We start from the raw sequence: 19,955 nt of genomic DNA on the forward strand, positions 1-19,955 counted from the left end.
ACGACAGCTGGTCAAAGGCCGTAGTATGTGTTTTCCTGTCTGTGGGAAAGTGCATATAAAAGATCCTTTGCTACATTAGGAAACATGTTGCGGGTTTTCTCTGATAACTACGTGTCAGAAATACAAAATGTTTGACATCCAATAGCTGGTGATCAATTAATCAATATGCTCTAGAGGTGTCGTTAAAATAAACAAACTTTGTTCCGGATCAAATTTGACCTTCATGGTGATTTACCCATTTTTCACAGCGTTATGGACCTCGAACTTATATTAGGAACATTTGTTGGGCCCGGTAGGGTGACATGATTTATTTTTGCAGTACTATCAGAGTGGTTGTTTTAATACATGTCAGTAAAAATATAGTAACTGTCTCGCAAGGTTTGCTTGCGCTCTCTCTCTCTCTCTCTCTCTCTCTCTCTCTCTCTCTCTCTCTCTCTCTCTCTCTCTCTCTCTCTAACTTTTAACACGTGTTCTTGGTATCTCAAATAGTGTGTTCACTATGCACCAGATTTACATTTCATTATCGAGACCCCACAACACCCCTCCATAAACTAAAGCAGTAGCTATTAAATGGAATAATTCTGAGTTGTTTGCTCTCTCTCTCTCTCTCTCTCTCTCTCTCTCTCTCTCTCTCTCTCTCTCTCTCTCTCTCTCTCTCTCTCAAATGGCATTCGTCACGTAAGCATGATGTGTGATTAAATTTCAAATATTCCAGTTTTGAAAAAAAAAACATTTTCTTGTTTACAATATCAGTGTTTGTATATCCAGTTTTGACAAAAATACATTTCTTGTTTATAATACCAGTGTCTGTATATCCAATGTGTTTACCGTTGTGTTTTAATGTTTGTAGCAGTCATGTATAGTTTTTTTGTACGTACGAAAGAACTGGAAGGTAAAATCTGATTTGAGCTTGTACAAACATTAAGACAGCAACAAACTCCTTGCAAATACAGATTCTGATATTTTAAGCAAAATGTAGCTGAAAATATTTTGCCATGGAAGCAGATTCTGATATGATAACAGGAAAATGCCTTTAATAAGTAAGTTTACTCATCAACAAGGCTCTTTTAGTTGTAGACATGTTACAATGGCAGCAAACTCGGGATAGTACCTTTAAATATCATCCACTGAGCACCTCTGATAATGGAGCTTTAAAGCCAACCATTTCACCACCTGTGTCCAGCGTTAGGTCAGCGTTCGTTCACATACAGACTAAATGAAATTACCGTTGCTACAGAAATGCGCTGACATTTCCTGATCTAATTTTCACGTTTTATCACAGACGTATTCCAAGTTCCATGGCCACCGTTAGAAAGAGTTCTGTCCATTCCGATGTGTATAAGTGTGATATTCATTTTTAACTTATAGACTACGTTAACTAAGCCCCCAAACCAGCACTGTGATTTCGAAATATGTTATAGTGAATTGCTGAAGGAAATGGAAAGGAAAGAAAATGTGTATTAGTTTAACGATGTCCATCAAAAGAAATGTTTCATTTAACGACGCACTCAACACATTCTATTTACGGTTATATGGCGTCAGACATATGGTTAAGGACCACACAGATATTGAGAGAGGAAACCCACTGTCGCCACTTCATGGGCTTCTCGATTAGCAGCAAGGGATCTTTTATATGCACCATCTCATAGACAGAATAGCACATACCACGGCCTTTGATGTACCAGTCGTGGTGCACTGGCTGGAGCGAGAAATAGCGCAATGGGCCCACCGACGGGGATCGATCACGATGTCTATCAAAGCGCGCTGTCATTAACGGCAGTTCGGTACCAAACACGTGGCAACCGCAATTTGTTCTAGGACCTTAGAAAAGAAAAAACTCGGGGGGGGGGGGGGGGGGAAGAGCAGGAGGCACGGGATAGGGAAGGGCAGGCGGATCAGAGGAGAGAGGCAACTGCCACACCAGTGCTGGAACAAATCCTCAAATTCTGGCAAAAACGATAGAGGTATTCAAGCAAAATGAGCTTGCCTAAAACCTTTTCAACATGTATTTCCATCATTCTACCCACAATATTAGTTGTAAATTGTAATCCATGTGAAAATGAATGGTGATTCATTTGCAGCCCTATATAGCTATTTGGAGGTCGGGCCGGAATCGATCCCCGTTGGTGGGCCAGTTGGGCTATTTCTCGATGTGTTGAATGCGTCTTTAACTAAAATATTTCTCTCTTTCTATTTTCTTGATACACCCACCACAGAACACAAATTTGAACGGAAATTAATCCAAGAAGGTACGACCCATGAGATCTCACTCTGACCACTCTATGGTATATGCTATCCTGTCTGTGGGATGGTGCATGTAGCGGGTTTTTTCTCTAAGACAATATGTGAAAATTACCAAATGTTTGACATCCAGTACCCAATGCTTAATAAATCAATGTGCTCTAGATAGTGGCGTCGTTAAACAGAATAAACAAACACAACTAACCACTAAGGACTGTTTTCCATGTGCGAGATCTTGGCGGGGCGCGGATGTAGTTACCAAAAAGACCACGCCGCGCATATGGAAATGCTGCTCTTGATAACCATAAATTCGAATTTGTGATGCTCTGTTTTCCTCATTCCGTGCCACACAGTCAAACACCATGCACATTGAAAACGGTCCCGTAACTCTGTCGCTATAAGTATATAACTATCGAACCTCGCCGCCTAAAATAGTGCATTTTGACCACACACCCTCCCCCTAAGCCCCGGCCAGAAGCATAAACAGTAAGCCTTGTGAAATCATTGATGGGCACCGGTAGGACAGACCCGTTTGAAAACCATTGATCCAAAGGATGTGTTTTGTACTGGTTTACTCTTACATCTGTTGCAATGACATTTCGACGCCTTTTGTAAATCTTCCTCCATCATACTAGAACAATGACGATAATAAATACGATTTTGTACGATGGTTAGTTGATCCTTCTCTGTGTAAAGGGAATATTAAATGTTTTCATAAGCGTCGATGTCACAGCCCAACTCCACATTTGTGCTTTCAGAGGTGAGGACGTAGCCCAGTGGTAAAGCGCTTGCTTGATGCGCAGTCGGTCTAGGATCTAACTCCGTAGGTGTTTGTTATTTATTGGGCTATTTATCGTTCCAGCCAGTACACCACGACTGGTATATCAAAGGCCGTGGCGTGTGCTGTCCTGTCTGTGGGGTGGTGCATATAAAAGATCCCTTGCTACTAACGAAAACATGTAGCAGGTTTCCTCTCTAAGACTGATTGTATGTGAAAATTACCAACTGTTTGACATCCAATGGCTGACGATAAATAAATCAATGTGCTCTAGTGGTGTTGTTAAACATAAGGTTCGAGCACGCTGTCCTTGGCAAGCATTCACTCTGAGCTGGAATTTTTTATATGCACAATCCCACAGACAGGGTAGGACATGTATACCAGTCGCGGTGCACTGGCTGGAACGAGAAATAGCCCAATAGCACAGACGGAGATCGATCCCAGACCGACCGCGCATCAAGGGAACGCTTTACCACTGCGCTACGTCCCGCCCCCACGTGCCACAAAATGCAGAACACATAACAGCTTCTGATTAAACTGTTACACGGGTTTTATTCGATTTTGTCTTCCTTTTCGGTTTTGCATACAAATAAAGATCATTAAATTTTAGCTGAATTTGTATCATTTTGTTTTCTTAAACTAGGATTCGATCTTTAAAAGTTTAAGTGCATAGATATCCACTTCGGTTTTTCTGTAAAGGAGTTAGACGCTCTACGATGTAAGACTGTCCATATTTTAAACCTTTTAAAGGAAAAAGCATTACAAAAATGTAACATACATATACTGAATATATTAACTGCATTATAATGTGTTCAGTCACATTTCATTTAATTACATTGTCAAAATGTCTAACGAGGCTCTAACCCCAGAAAGTGTGCGTACATGACATTAGTAGCACAACCCCACACCCATATATTACCTCCCTCCCCCTAAAATAAATAAATAAATAAATATAATAATAATAATAATAATAATATAAATAAAATAATAATAATAATAATAATAATAATATAAATAAAATAATAATAATATTATTAATAATAATAATAATAAAATTTTTTTTACAAGACCCAACAACAAAGCCACCCATATAATAGTGTTAATATGTTTTAAAATTAAAACCGATAAACCTCCATAGTAAGTTCACTTTCTTAAAAAAAACATAAGAAAGATTTATTTAATACTGTTCCAGAATTCCCTCATTCTCTTTGAGCATAATGTAATATTACTCTTAGTCCCATCACGTGACTGAAGAAATTGCAAGGAAATACTACATAATATCTTACACGATAATAATAATATTAATATATGCATTTCTAAAATCCACTTTGTGGCTGTACAGAATACAAACACGACTTCCAACACGTCAGCTCTCGGACATGTCCTCGCTGTTGTGGTGAGTCGATCGCATTTGGTGCATCGATATATTTTCCGACAGAGATTTTGTCATCTTTCTCCGGAGTTGTTTCCACGTAAGTAGTTTTTTAAAGGCAAAGCGGAAGTCGCGCGAAAATAGTGCATACACGCACGGATTGATGGCGGAGTTGCAGTATCCGAGCCAGAAGAAGACCGAGAAGACCTGCGGATGAATACACCTGTCACAGAACGCGTCAATCACGTATATCGTGAAGAACGGCATCCAGCACAAAATAAAAGCACCGACTATTATAGCGAGGGTTTTCGCAGCCTTTTTCTCGCGATGGAATTTCTTCATGTGTGCCTTGATGTTCCTCCCCTGCCTCTGCAACGTTGTTAAGTTTTTCCTGTGGCCGAGAGCAGAGTTAGCCCCCTTCCCGTCGGCGGAACGGTTCCTGTGATCTCTGGTACACGAACGTTGGTAGCTAAGCCCGGCGCAACCATTGTTGGCGGTGCCTGCGTGACCGTCAAACACTTCTAGAGTATTACTCTTGCTGCGAAATCGTTTCTGAAACTTTGGCGGTGTCCCAGACGAGTTAACAGTCGTTTTAGGCACCGTGCCCCTAAAGGACGATTCACGCTTCAATGATGTCTGCTCGTTGCAGTAAGTCATCGCCATTTCTGAACTCAGCGACTGCGGAACAGACGGCTTGGTGAAGGTACTTGTTGACGCACCACCTCCCCTGTGGACCCTGAGTGTTACCGCCCTGTTAAGACTCGTTTTATCACTGGTGCCGTTAGCCTTAGAAGTTAGCACCCCCTTTTCGTACCCCGAAATGGTTTTGGCCGCCGCTCTGTATATCTGAATGTAGAAAAATATCAAAACTAACATTGGAAGATAAAACGATCCAAGGGAAGCGTATATTCTATATCCTCTTGCATTCGTCAACTCACAGATAAAATGCTCCTCGACGCACGAAGGATCCAGCTGGTTAGAAACTGTTTGGAAAATTGTGAACTGAGTATTACTATAAAAACTATCATTACCCACAACGTTGAAGTCTGCATACCAACTGCTGCTGTTGTCGTCGTCACCCTGCGGTGAAACGTCTTCGTCCGCAGGACTATCCTCATTCCAGCCAATCAACGGCGGGAAGCAGATTATGAATGAAATCACCCATATCAACAGCACGAGGATTTTCCCGCGTTTCGATGACATCAGCGCGGGATACTTCATCGGTCGCGTTATGGCCAGGTACCTGTCCAAGCTAATGCAGCAGAGGTTGAAGATGGACGCGGTGCACAACCAGACGTCTACGGCGAGCCAGACACGACACCAGATGACTCCGAACACCCACACGTCGAGCACTTCCAGAGTCGCCGAGAACGGGAGAACGAGGATACCGAGCAGGAGATCGGCGCACGCCAGGTTCACGATGAAGATGTTGGTGACGGTGCGGAGTTTCCGCGTCTTGAAGACGGCGGCCACGACCAGGCTGTTGCCAAATAGGACCGCCATGTTGATGACGGCGAGGACCACGGATGCAATGACGAACTCCGCGTCCACAGGCGCATAGGCGAGAGTGCTCGTGACGTTTACACATTTTCGCGTGACATTTTCCGCGTCAGATCTGATGTCATTGGTGTAGATCTCAGTGGGATTGTTCACTTGAACAAGAGTTTGGGTTAACTCCGACATCATCTAAGACACGTCCGTGACGATTTCCACATCATATCTGAAACCATCCATTAAGTGTCAGCAGAAGTGTCCATTTGTATAACACTAAGTTCAGCATCTAAATTCAATAACGAAATATAAACTCACAAAAATGTCACTTTTCGTCTTTTCCGAAAATGTTTTCACGGACCACCTTTAATAACACTATTTCCGTTTTCTTCATGCACATGTATGCTTGTACAGTTAACACTGTTTCCTCTATTGAATCGAAGCACATGCCGTCTCGTGCTGTAGCATTCATAGTATCGACACAGAAGTTATTTAGTGTCATCCTGCGTTCTTGACAATGAACTAGTTTCACGTTCCCTACTGCAAAATCTTCTTTACGGCTAATTCACTATTTTGCTGATCACATGATGGCTTATTGAAGCTCCATGTCCGGCTCCAGTGGTCCCTGAAAGTAGAAGAATTATAGTTATATCTAAGATTAATAAGACAAAGTCATTAACTGCATCGTTTAATTCGACTCTTGGGGGACGATATTGCTATCAGTGGAAGACATCCTTAACTAATTACGATAATAGCCTGCTGGGAAATATAACATTTATTACAATCCACTCGAGAAAAGACTTTTATGTTTGCGTCTCTTTGAACGTTGTCCATAAAAAAGGTTGTGAAACATTTGATAACATTCAGCGAAGCACCATATCTTTAACCGTCCAACTAGTCATCTGCAGGGTGTTTTTTTTTTTTTTTTTTTTTTTTCTAAGGCAGACATTATAAAGTACTTTTTTTTAATTTGTTGTTTTGTACTTAATATTTCTACGTTATTTTGTGCTATCCTACCACATTTGTGTGTGTGTGTGTGTATGTGTGTGTGTGTGTGTGTGAGAGAGAGAGAGAGAGAGAGAGAGAGAGAGAGAGAGAGAGAGAGATGGGGTGGGGTGGGGGGGACACTCACACAGAGGGAGAGCATAGACAGTAAAACCTACGATCGATCCCCGTTGGTGGACCCATTGGGCTATTTATCGTCCCAGCCAGTGCAGCACGGCTGGTATATTATCATGCGTGTGAGGTGGTGCTTATAAAAGATCCCATGCTACTAATGTCGGAAAAATGTAGCGGGTTTCATCTCAAAGACTAAATGTCAAAATACCAAATGTTAGACATCTAATAGCCGATGATTAAATAAATCAATGTGCTCTAGTGGTGTCATTAAACAAAACAACTTTTTAGACAGTGAAACAATCTAGATTTGGACTTGATTAGCAACCACTGTGGCAGAATACCAGGACTGATGGCGAAAACTATATATTCTGAAAATCGGTTACAATTTATTTTTTAATTCCGACTTCACTTATCGATCATGATTACTAAGAATAGAACAGCCATTAGCGGAAACGTTAATTTACATAACACCTAAATCCTGTGTACGAGGGACGTTGACTTCGAGTCAAACAATGCAATTCGATGTAAAATGGACAGCCGATACGTTCATAATATTCTCTACCGCTCGCTTCACAGCGGGGATGGCTTTCTGTGCGAGACTGATTGATTTATTGACCAATTCATCCACGTCTGTTCTTAGTCTATCCTTGACTTCATCTGGCTATCTGTGAACCCATTCACCCACCCACACATCCACCCCTTCATTTATCCATCCACCCACTCACCGACCCGTCCGTCCGTCCGTCCGTCCATCCATCCATCCTTCCTTCCATCCTTTCATCCATCAAATCATTTCATCCATCCATCCATCTACCCATCCGTCTGTATGTCCGTCCGTCCGTCCATCTATCAATCAATCCATCCATTTGTCTGTCTGTCCGTCAAAAATATTTCATACTCATAATATACTGTTCAACATTAATTTTGCTAAGGAGTGTAGTTAGACCAATTTTATGAATATTAATATTCATGGAAACTTGACATTTTTAATAGGCTACAATTATAGATTTCAACTTCCACCCACCCAAAGCCAAAGCAAGACTGATGTATAAAAGGTCGTGGTACGTGCTGTCCTGTGTGGAAAAGTTCAAATAAAAGATCCCTTGCTGCTAATGGCAAAATGTAGAGGGTTTTCTCCATGATTATATGTCAGAACATACGCGTCGGAAGATACCGGTAACTGGAGGGGCCAGTAACTGAATGTGAGGTAATAATTATATTAGACTGTTATAAATCAACAGTTTCTAACAACACGGAGACGTATATTCCTGTGCACTGTAAAATATTTCCCGTTCCAGCCAGTGCACCACGACTGGTACGTCAAAGGCCGTGGTATGTGCTATTCTGTCTATGGGATGGTGCATATAAAAGATCCCTTGCTGCTAATCGAAAGAGTAGCCCATTGCGTGGTGACAGCGGGTTTCCTCCCTCAATATCTGTGTGGTCCTTAACCATATGTCCGACGTCATATAACCGTAAATAAAATGTGTTGAGTGCGTCGTTAAATAAAACATTTCCTTCCTTGTTAAAGTAAAAAATAAAAAAATAAAAAAATCCATATTCACATCCTTACAATTGGGGGGAGGGTGACAAAATTTACTCTGTCTCCTCCATCATAACATTTGGTGTGTGTGTGTGGGGGGGGGGGGGGTCAGTGCCCCCTGCTCCCACCCCAACTCCCCCGCTTCTGACGCCTATGAAGAATTAACAACTGTTTGACACCCATTAACTGATATAATAACAGACCAATGTGCTCAAATGCTGTTTGTGAAGAAAAAAACTTTCAACTCGATTCCGAATGGACATGTCTAACAATAATCGTCCCACAATGCACTGCATTCTCCTTAGCAACATGTCTCAGACGTTGATTAAATGGCTCGTTTGAGATAATTCACCGTTAAATATTGCGTGCACAGGGTTGCTAAGTGATTTATAGCAAAGCGATCTTTGGTAACAATCGCTGGCATGTTGAGTGTTGTCTACTGAAGATGATTAGAATTATACGCCCCACGCTTGGGTTTCATCACAATATATGGATCATGTATGCGGTGTGAGAAACATGTAGGACGAACATTCTCCATCCCAGTCAAAAGAAAAGAAACCAGTATGGGTGTACGTGCGTGCGCGTCTCTCGCTCTCTCTCTCTCTCTCTCTCTCTCTCTCTCTCTCTCTCTCTCTCTCTCTCTCTCTCTCTCTCTCTCTCCCCCCCCCCTCTCTCTCTCTCTCTCTCTCTCTCTCTCTCTCTCTCTCCCCCTCCCTCCCTCCCTCTCTCTCTCTCTCTCTCTCTCTCTCTCTCTCTCTCTCTCTCTCTCTCTCTCTCTCTCTCTCTCTCTCTCTCTCTCTCTCTCTCTCTCTCTCTCGCGAATCATTGGTTAGTTCACGTATCGGTTACACAACTTAAAATTCACGCACACTAGCAATGGATTACTCGGTGAACCACTCTAAATTCTAAAATAAAGCGTTACAAACTTCAGGATCAACAGAACTTTATTCGGAATGCAAATATAATTAGTGTACCGAACAATCGGTTATGTAGACGAAAATCACACAGACCTAGTTCCAATTATCTACGATTTTGAAATATTGCCCCCTGCAGTGCTTATAATTAGTTCTTTCTAGTTCCATTAAAGGAACATTCCTGACGTTATGGCCATTGTAATATGTTTCTGGATAACATTCATTCATTTCAACTTATTTTCGTGCTTATATCCAATTAAGGTTCAAGCACGCTGTCCTGGGCACACACCTCAGCTATCTGGGCTGTCTGTCCAGGACAGTGGGTTAGTTGTTAGTTGGTTAGTGAGAGAGAAGAGGGTGTAGTGGCCTTACACCTACCCATTGAGCCCTTAAGAACTCGCTCTGGGTTGGAGCCGGTACCGGGCTGCGAACCCTGTACCTACCAGCCTGTAGTCCGATGGCTTAACCACTGCGCCACCGAGGCCGTCTGGATAACAGACACGTTTATACGCCCGTCTTTGGGGCGAGACGTAGCCCAGTGGTAAAGCGCTAGCTTGATGCGCGGTCGGTTTGGGATCGATCCCCGTCATTGGGCTATTTCTCGCTCCAGCCAGCTAAATGTGAGGTAATAATTATATTTAACTGTTATAAATCAACAGTTTCTAACAACACGGAGACGTATATTCCTGTGCACTGTTGGAGTAAAATATTTTTCGTTTCAGCCAGTGCACCACGACTGATACATCAAAGGCCGTGGTATGTGCTATCCTGTCTATGGGATGCTGCATATAAAAGATCCCTTGTTGCTAATCAGAAAGAGTAGCCCATGGCATGGTGGCAGCGGGTTTCCTCCCTCAATATCTGTGTGGTCCGTAACCATATGTCCGATGACATAAATAAAATGTGTTGAGTGCGTCGTTAAATCAACCAGTTCCTTGACGGGTCGTATTATGGTATAATGTTGTCTGTCCGTCCGCCCGTAAACGTTTCGTTTTCGAAGCCTATCTTTCATATCAATTCATATGGGGTCATCAAACCTTGCATGCAGCTACAACCTGGGATGGCGGTGTGTCGCATATCACAACTAGGTCACCGCGACCTTCTTTTCACGGATTAATACACATTAAAGAAAACACTTTTCTGGTCCATATTTTCCTTATCGTATTAATGCATATAGGATCATCAGACCTTACATGCAAGTACACCTTGGGATCGGTGTTACCTACAATAACAAGGTCACCGCGACCTCCTTTGGCATGTACCTCACCGGTATTCCTGTTAGTAATTAACATGACCTATTAATTACATTTCGACTTTCTTAGAATGTCACTGCCTCTGTATAAAGTATTAAACAGACCTACTAAATTTTATGTTTTGACTTTCTAAGAATATCAATGCCTATATATAAAATATTAAAGGGACATTCCTGAGTTTGTTGCATTGTAAGACATCTCCGACTAATAAAATATGTCTACGATTAAAATGGACATTCCTGAGTTTGCTGCATTGTAAGATGTTTTCGACTAATAAAATATTTCCACGATTAAATTTACATATTAAATATATTTTCTTGTTTTAGAATATCAGTGTCTGTATATTCAATGTGTTTCTGGTCGTCTTAATATTTGCAAGAAGCCCAAACTGAATTTTGTCTTTAAATAATTTCGTACGTACGAACAAAAAATATTTTAGGAAATAAAATGAAATTTAACCTAGTACAAATATTAGAACGATCAAAAACACATTTAATATACAGTCACTAATATTTTATGCAGAAACATATATTTGATATGTAATTACAATCGCTAAAAAGTCTCTGTTAGTCGAAAACATCTTAAAAACTGCAGCAAATTCAGGAATGTCCCTTTAAACTTACATATAAAATATATTTTCTTGTTTAGAATATCAGTGTCTGTTTATTCAATGTGTTTCTGGTCGTCTTAATATTTGTAAGAAGCCCAAACTGGATTATGTCTTAAAATAATTTCGTACGTACGAAAATATTATATTTTAGGAAATAAAATGAAATTTAACCTAGTAAAAGTATTAAAACGACCAGAAACACGTTTAATATACAGCCACTAATATTTTACGCAGAAAAATATATTTGATATGTAATTCCAATCGCTAAAAAGTCTCTGTTAGTCGATAACATATTAAAAGTTGCAGCAAACTCAGGAATGTCCCTTTAAATAGACCTATTAAATGTTATGTTTTAACTTTCTAAGAATGTCATTGCCTATATTAAATATTAAATAGACCTATTAAATGTTATGTTTTGACTTTCTAAGAATGTCATTGCCTGTATATAAAGTATTAAACAGACTTACTAAGTTTTATGTTTTGACTTTCTAAGAATGTCATTGCCTGCATATAAAGCATTAAATAGAGCTACTAAGTTTTATGTTTTGACTTTCTAAGAATGTCATTGCCTGCATATAAAGTATTAAACAGACCTACTAAATGTTATGTTTTGACTTTCTAAGAATGTCAATGCCTATATATAAAATATTAAACAGACATATTAAAATTTATGTTTTGACTTTCTAAGAATGTCATTGCCTGTTTATAAAGTATTAAACAGACCTACTAAATTTTATGTTTTGACTTTTTAAGAATGTCAGTGCCTAATTTGCCTGTATATAAGATGTGTTTGTGATCGTCCTAATGTTGGTAGAGGCTTAAGACTGGATATTATCTCCTTCTAATTTGTCAAGCGCGTGTGCAGATATTTATAAAGAATGGGTCTAGATTGTGGCGAGTGTCGTTTATAAGGGGGGAGAGCCGAGAAGTGTCCCCCCCCCCCCCCTCCCAAAAAAAAATAAATATAAAAAGACAAAAATTACTTCAGCGGAAGGTGGGGGTTCGACGCCCAAAACCCTTACCCCTGTTTGGTTCTATTAAAGAAATAAACGGTAACAAGTACAAACAGAAATAAAATGGATATTCTGCGCCAGGATCTGCAATTAGTAAATTAATTTTAATCGTTAAACGAAAGTGTTAATTGAAAACAATTTACTATGGCTATTTTTAAATGTCGCTTTTAAAATCACCTGTATGTTATATTGTACTCCGTATAATGTCTATGGAACAGATCGCACGGACGCAAGCATACTGTAGTAAAACTAAAACTGACCTTGCTTCACGAATCTCCGAATAAAAAATGGCCATAACTTTAATCTGAGCGCGCGAGTTATTATAAGTGATAAAACTAAGTTCTAACCGTACTCTCCGGAAGACTTTAATCTGTTCATGGCGCCCCGTCGGTAATTTAGTATCCGCAGATTCGCAGAATTCCGAGTGCATTTGTCGTGTTAGATTTAACATTGCTCATTTGACGGTGATCAATATGGTCGTTGGAAGTTATCTCCGACAACCAGCTACCGACTCGTGTAGAAACAGAACCGTATAGTCTTCGTCAAACAAAACATTAAAGCGTCAATCTCCTGTATGTTTTTAATATATCAGAGATCTTTGAAAATATTTACCCAATTTGCCTTTCTTGCACTCATTAAGTCAGGTCAGGTCGTAGGTTTTAACGTGCACTTTCAGTTTGTTCTGTTTGTTTTGTTTAACGACACCACTAGAGCACATTGAGTTATTAATCATCGGCTGGATGTCGAATATATGGTCATTTTTAAAGAGGAAACCCGCTAAATTTTTCCATTAGTAGTAAGAGATCTTTTGTATGCACCATCCCACAGACAGGATAGAACATACAACGGCCTTTGGTATACCAGTCGTGGTGCACTGGGCCCACCGACGGGGATCGATCCTAGACAGACCGTAAGCAGGAGTGCACTTTACCACTAACCTACGTCCCGTCCCTGCACATTCAGAGCACGCTGTTGCAGTACACGCCTGTCATGGGCGCAGGTGTCGATTTTTGCCGCCTCCTCCATTCCAGGACAGGATTGCACTCATTGGCCTAGCCAGGCTTTTATATTGGGGGTGGGGGCGGAGGGGGGTGGGAACTACGTGTGTTGGGCGTGGGGAGGGGGCACATTGTCTGTGAATCGTGTTATGGGGCAACAATATATACATAATGTGTGGGAAACAATGAGGTGTGATTGGGGGAGGGGCGTGGCACACTCACTGACTCCCCTGGATACGCCAATACTTGCCATAATAAAGATGCAGACCGCAGATCATATAATAAAACCGATACCTAGTGGGAAATGCAAACGCAACGGGCGTAACCTCGTGTGTTTGCGCTACCAAGGTATACAATATGTAGATAATTATATTATGTTCTAGATGCTTAAATAAAAACAGCAATAACCATCGTCAAAATTGTAGCTTTTTAACGCGCTATTCTTTGATATTTGTTGGTTGTTATCGCCAATTAACGTCAGGTATGGTTTTAAATACACTGTAAACCATGAAGAAACATTCAGTGGGAAAGTTTGTATCCCATTAGTTGTATTAAAATGGCGGCCAGAAGTGTGTATATTGAGCATAATTATCAGTAGAAGCCAAAACTACACTTTTATTAAAACTAGCTGTGCTGGTACTTTGTTTTAGAAAATGGTGCTGTAGCAGGGGCAAAGAAACGATAGGTGAAGGGGCAGAGGGCTCACCCAAGTAGGGGACACAAGTACCTTTTTTTGGACAAGAAAATAAATGTTTGAGTTTTTTAAGTGGTGGGGGCACATACCCCGCCACCGATTCTACAATTCAAATAACACAATTAACACAGTACTTGACCTTAGAACTTAGATTATTTTACATGACCCTGTACCGCTATGGTTTAATGCGTATAATGCTTGAATTGCAGAACGAATTCTGAATGACACTACAACGACGTGAATGCTTTTGTTGTTGTTGCTGTTGTTTGGGGAGGGGGTAATAATTTGCAAATCCATTTAGTAGGCCAACTGATCGTGCTATTATTCATGTAAGAAGTATTCGTTTTCACTTACAGCTGCTAATGCAGCGATATTGGGTTTTTTCCCCATCAATGCCCATTGTTTTGTTAGAGACACAATACCTGTAACCTTCCGGCTTGTCGGTAAATATGAATTAATTCCTTCACTTTAGTAAGAAATATAAAGTTGTTTCATATATAGAAAAACACCCTCCTAAACAAATTAAACAAATCTCAGTAATTAGTTTGTTTAATATCATAGGTCTAGACGGAAGTGTAACATTTATTAAATAGCATACTCTGTTTCCGTTTACTAAAGAATTCCTAGACCGATTGCCAATACTCGATAGCATCTAGTGCTTACTTGTGCCAATCATCCACGGTGTGTTATGACTCGTATATACATTTATACGACTAGAGTGGTCTAATTATTGTGTGTTGAGTCTGTTGACTTTTGTGAGAGAATGACACTTTGAAAGCTGTGGCTTTTTGATGGGGGAAAAAGATGACACTAATTCGATATTTTGTGATTAATTGTCATTTTAGATGGTTTAAAACCATATTGATTTTATAGTAATGAGAGAGAGAGAGAGAGAGAGAGAGAGAGAGAGAGAGAGAGAGAGAGAGAGAGAGAGAGAGAGAGAGAGAGGTGGACTGGATGGGTGAATGAATGAATGGTTACCAACTGTACACCTTCTAGATGATAAGCAAAAATTTAGCCAGGCTTAATTAAATTTTATAACATTCTACAACTGAGAAATGGTAAATGGTTTTCTTCATAGTGACCAAATTGCACTTACATCACAAGTATTTCTTCTTTTGTAATACTAAAGAGTAAAGTTGCTTTGCACCAACCACAACCTTTATCAAAGAAGATGCTCTAATTTAGTATACCATACGTCTTATTGTAAAACTTTTTTTTTTTTTCTACTGATGAAAACAATGCATTTCATACGAGTTTGTACTGATGTACATGTATACAATTTGTCAGTTAGAAGTACTATAACCATTGCACAATGTAGGTCACCTTTCACTAAACAAAACACAATAATTTAGTATATATGCCTTATTGCAAATAATATTATTTGTATTTGTTTGTTCGGGTTCTTTTTTCATTGATAGAAATGTATACTGATGTGAACGTATCTAAAGGGACAGTCCCGAGTTTTCAGCCTTAGTAAGACTTCCGTTTGTTCCCCCAACAAAATAAACACACATCCTACGTTTGACCTTAAAATGTTTTAAGTATAAAGCTTTATCCCTATAAATACATTTGGAATGACTTTTGGCTCAAATTATTCAGGTTTTTGTTTTTTGTTTTTTTTATCATCCTAAATTCTAGATTCTGGAAAAGAGCACGATGTCCAGGAATACGTTGGTTCTAGAGAGTTTCATATTCTAAGACACAAAATATAAAAAGTTGTAGGTTGAATAATGTAAACTTCTTCTATTTACCGAAAATGGCTACAAACTCAGGATAGTCCCTTTAATAGTTTAGTCATCAGCACTATAATAACTGTCCACCTTCTGAAATGTAGGTCAAAACTATAAGCTCTAAGCACCAGAAGACTTCAGAGGTCATCGTGATTTGTAAAAGGTGTTATCCTGGTTACAGGCAGAAAGCAGACGACGTGTCCTGGGGCCAACAGACGACAAATCTAGCTAGTTAGCTGGGTTGATCTAATCACCCTTCACAGGGACTCGGTGCTGTGTGGCAATCACAAAAACCCCGGCCCGGTAGAATCCTTCCTGCTCGTTACTGACGCTCAATAGACCCCTGATTGTCATTTAGATCCCATTGCTTGTAAACAAACACGCCGCGCTTGAAAACTTTAATGATATTATTTAGGTACAAGCGGTGTCCTCTTACAGAAATGCATGTGCAGAATAAATCCCTGAATCCAGCGATAATCGCTGGGTGCAGAAAAGTCAACTGTGATCCGTGAAGATAATTTGCAAGCGTGTTTTCCTCATTGACGTTTGGAGGCACCTCTGCCTCTCTCGCTTAAGCCACGTGTAAATCCATTAGTCGCGTATAATAGTGCTAATGGCAGCCACTGCTAGTACAGATATGCTGAAAACATCTATTGACAACTCTACAAAGTTTGTATCTCTCCAAAAAATTATTGTTTTAAATGAAGAGTGAATAAACTTTCGGGTTTTTTTCTTCAAAAACAAGATTTATTTTTTTCCCCAGCGAATACCATTATATTTTTTAGCTTTATCATATGCTTAACATCCGCGTCTTAAGAGCTCAGGTCTGAATCGTCCCATAAAAAAGGCGTGTGCATTCTTTGGTATTTGGTATTCCGTTAATGTTAGAGCTTAACGATTACTTCAGAGCTCCTTTCACAATTCCTAGATCCACAACTGCTTTCGTAAAGCGCTTGCTTGATGCGCGGTCGGTCTAGGATCGATCCTCGTCGGTGGGCCCATTCCAACCAATGCTCCTCAAGTGGTGTAACAAAGATCGTGGTATGTACCATCCTGTCTGTGGGATGCTGAATATAAAAAACCCATTGCTGCTAATCGGAAAGAATAGTCCGTTGCGTGGTGGCTGCGGGTTTTCTCTTTCAATATCTGTGAACAAATTGTCTGCATTAGCCTATTTAATGGTCAAACTGTAGTGCACTATCTGCTGTTATTCGCCTAACAAGAGATATGAACAGTCCATTTTAAGCATAACATCTGTAATGTGTGGTTATTGTTATGATAAGTAATAGATACTTATTAATATTGTAATAGATCTGGTTTCATTATCCAACAATAATGGAAAACCCTGTTAAAACTCAACCTAATTGGAATTATGGAAATTTCCAGGAGCGTTTTTGCATTATTTATGATCATAACAAATGGAGACATGTACTACATAATCACTGTAAATAGACACTGAAATGGATAGTAACAAGTTCCGCTTTGCTGGTTGTCATAGTTTGTGATTTACTTGTTAATTGAATCCTCACAACCAGAGGGAACTATATGATTTGTTTCCGAATTTATTTTTAAAAATTTTATTTTTATTTTTTACTTTTCGCTGATCAAGTTGATACCAATTTTCCATGTATGCAGTTTTTGATGTGGCGCGGGCGCGGTAACAAAAGCCGCGCCGCTCAGACAGAAACACTGCTACTGATTACCATAGAATCGATTTTTTTTTACGCATCCGTTTCCCGCGCCACGTGCCCGCACAGTACACACGAAAGACGACCCTTACGTGTCAGCCATTCAAATGCATTAAGCCTAAAACCAAGTTATATTTACAATTATGGTAGCCTTGGATTTATTTTTAAAGCATAATATAACTTTTTGCCAGCATTTAACGGGAAGATGTTAAATCCTGCAAAAAGGTTATATTATGCTTTAAAAAAATAAATATAACTAAAATAAAATGTTAAAAAGTTAAAGTTTGTTTTGTTTAACGACACCACTAGGACACGTTGATTTATTAATCATCAGCTACTGAACGTCAAACATTTGGTAATTTTGACAGATCTCAGTATACTCCACTTTGCAACGCCTTTAAAATTACCGTCACACAAAATAGCTACAACAGCGCCATCTATACCAGAAATAATGCCGCGCCGCCTCAGCTAATAAACTATTGTGACGCTCCATGACTTTGTGGGTCCAAATTAGGTCATTTTGGGGACAGAGTCGAAGTCATTATAGTTGCATGGCTATATGGAAAGTGTGAAGGAAAGCATCCAGGATACCAAAGCGAACGACGAGGCACCATGGCCAATGAGGCACCATGGCCAATGAGGAGCAACCAAGACAGATAAGAAGACGTAAAACCCCTCCAAAATATAACCACCATTTCTGTCCAATCTGTTTGTTTTTATTTGTTGTGTTTGTTTCTTTTTGTTTGTTTTTTGTTTGTTTGTTATTGTTGTTGTTGGGGTTTTTATTTTATTTTATTATTATTTTTATTTTTTATTTTTTTATTGTTGTTGTTGGGGTTTTTTTTTTATTATTATTATTATTATTATTATTTTTTTTTTTTTTTTTGGGGGGGGGGGGTATTGTTTTATTTTTTTTGTTATCACCACTAATAATAACTGTCCACCTTCTGAAATGTAGGTCAACAATAAGCTCTAACTACCAAAAAACTTCAGAGGTCATCACGATCTTTGCTTGTAACCAGGATAATACCTTTACAAATCGTGATGACCTCTGAAATCTTCTGGTGCTTAAAGCTTACAGTTGATCTACATTTCGAAAGGTGGACAGAACAGAACAGAATTTATTTACACTCTGGCCGTTCAGCAACGGCATAGGAGGGCTACGTAATATAAAGGAACACACACACACACACACATATATATATATATATATATATATATATATATATATATATATATATATATATATATACATGAAGATTTTGGGATTTACAATATAAATGTATATATGTACACACATTCACTTCACAATATACACATGACAAGATGGTGGTTGACAATATATGCAGTAAATAAGTTATTTTCCAGTATAAACAGTACAATCCTTAAATACTGTTAGTTTGGGTGCATTTTGAGCATTTAAAGATATTAGTAATAACATTTATTAATTTTGATAAATTCTTTAATACACTGATTCGTTTACTGTTCATGAGTTGTTTGAATTTGAAAGTGTTTGGTCGTGTATAATAATATGGATGTAGAAACTGGACCCTGGAATCATGAAAATATTTACAGACGGAAATATAATGGTATTCGTCACCAATGTCTGTTTCATCACATAGGTTACATAGCCTGTCTTTCTTAGGTATGTTATTGCAGCGTCCAGTTTCAATAGGCAAATAGTGATTTGATAATCTGAATTTCAAAATAATTGTCCACATCTTTTCAGGGATAATAGTAAAATATTTTTTCTAGACTGAGGTGTTCCTTGTAATATCTGTATGTAGTGCCTTTCGATGAGAGTTCTGTTTCGTTACTCCATGTTTGTAAATATTAGTCATATTGTCTATTTGTTATTTGTTGAGAGAGGACCTTAACTGATACAAAAGATTGGGAAAGCCAGACATCGCTCATTCCTAAATTATTCAAGATATATCTATCAAATTATGTAAGGCGAATATGTGGTCTGTTGTGGAGTAGCCTTTACGAAAAGCAGCCTGGACTTCACTCATGATATTATTTTCTTTAATAAATATATTTAAACGGTTATTGAGTATAGATGTAAATAACTTAGAACAACAGCAAAGCAATGTGATCGGTCGGTAGTTTTCGGGCGATAGGCGGTTTCCTTTATTTTTAAAAATTGGTATGATGATACCATTGAGCCATTCCTCCGGCAAAACAGCGTGCTCGATGAGTATGTTAAAAAGTTTAACGTAAACTGGCAAGAGAATTGTTGCGGTTGATTTAATGTACTCGTTAACGACTTTGTCAATACCAGCAGCTTATCATTTTAAAGTTGTTTTATGCCTTTTAAAATTTCATCTTCGCTGAATTGTCCATTAATAATACTGTCATTGTTTACTTCATTTAGTGCTTCGTCCATATTAAATTCGGGTGTATTATCCTCAGTTATCATTAGTGGTGATAACTCAAAAAGAAAAAAGGAAGAAAACAAACAGAAGCAACAACACAAAAATGCATCTCCTGATCAATTTTAGAACATTT

General features: G+C 39.1%; 1 protein-coding gene across 2 annotated transcripts in view; it reads right to left on the reverse strand.

Moving 5' to 3' along the window:
* Window positions 1–3,789: 3,789 nt before the first annotated feature.
* LOC121384518 (octopamine receptor 1-like) overlaps window positions 3,790–19,955 on the reverse strand; it is a 51,599-nt gene continuing 35,433 nt past the window's right edge. For both annotated transcript variants that reach the window (XM_041514935.1, XM_041514934.1), the window contains exon 2: window positions 3,790–6,507. In XM_041514935.1, coding sequence (XP_041370869.1) covers window positions 4,386–6,077 — 1,692 coding nt within the window. In that variant the 5' untranslated portion in view covers window positions 6,078–6,507 and the 3' untranslated portion in view covers window positions 3,790–4,385. The remainder of the gene's footprint in view (window positions 6,508–19,955) is intronic.

This window comes from Gigantopelta aegis, chromosome 10 (genome assembly GCF_016097555.1).
Source record: "Gigantopelta aegis isolate Gae_Host chromosome 10, Gae_host_genome, whole genome shotgun sequence".
Classification (NCBI taxonomy): domain Eukaryota; kingdom Metazoa; phylum Mollusca; class Gastropoda; order Neomphalida; family Peltospiridae; genus Gigantopelta; species Gigantopelta aegis.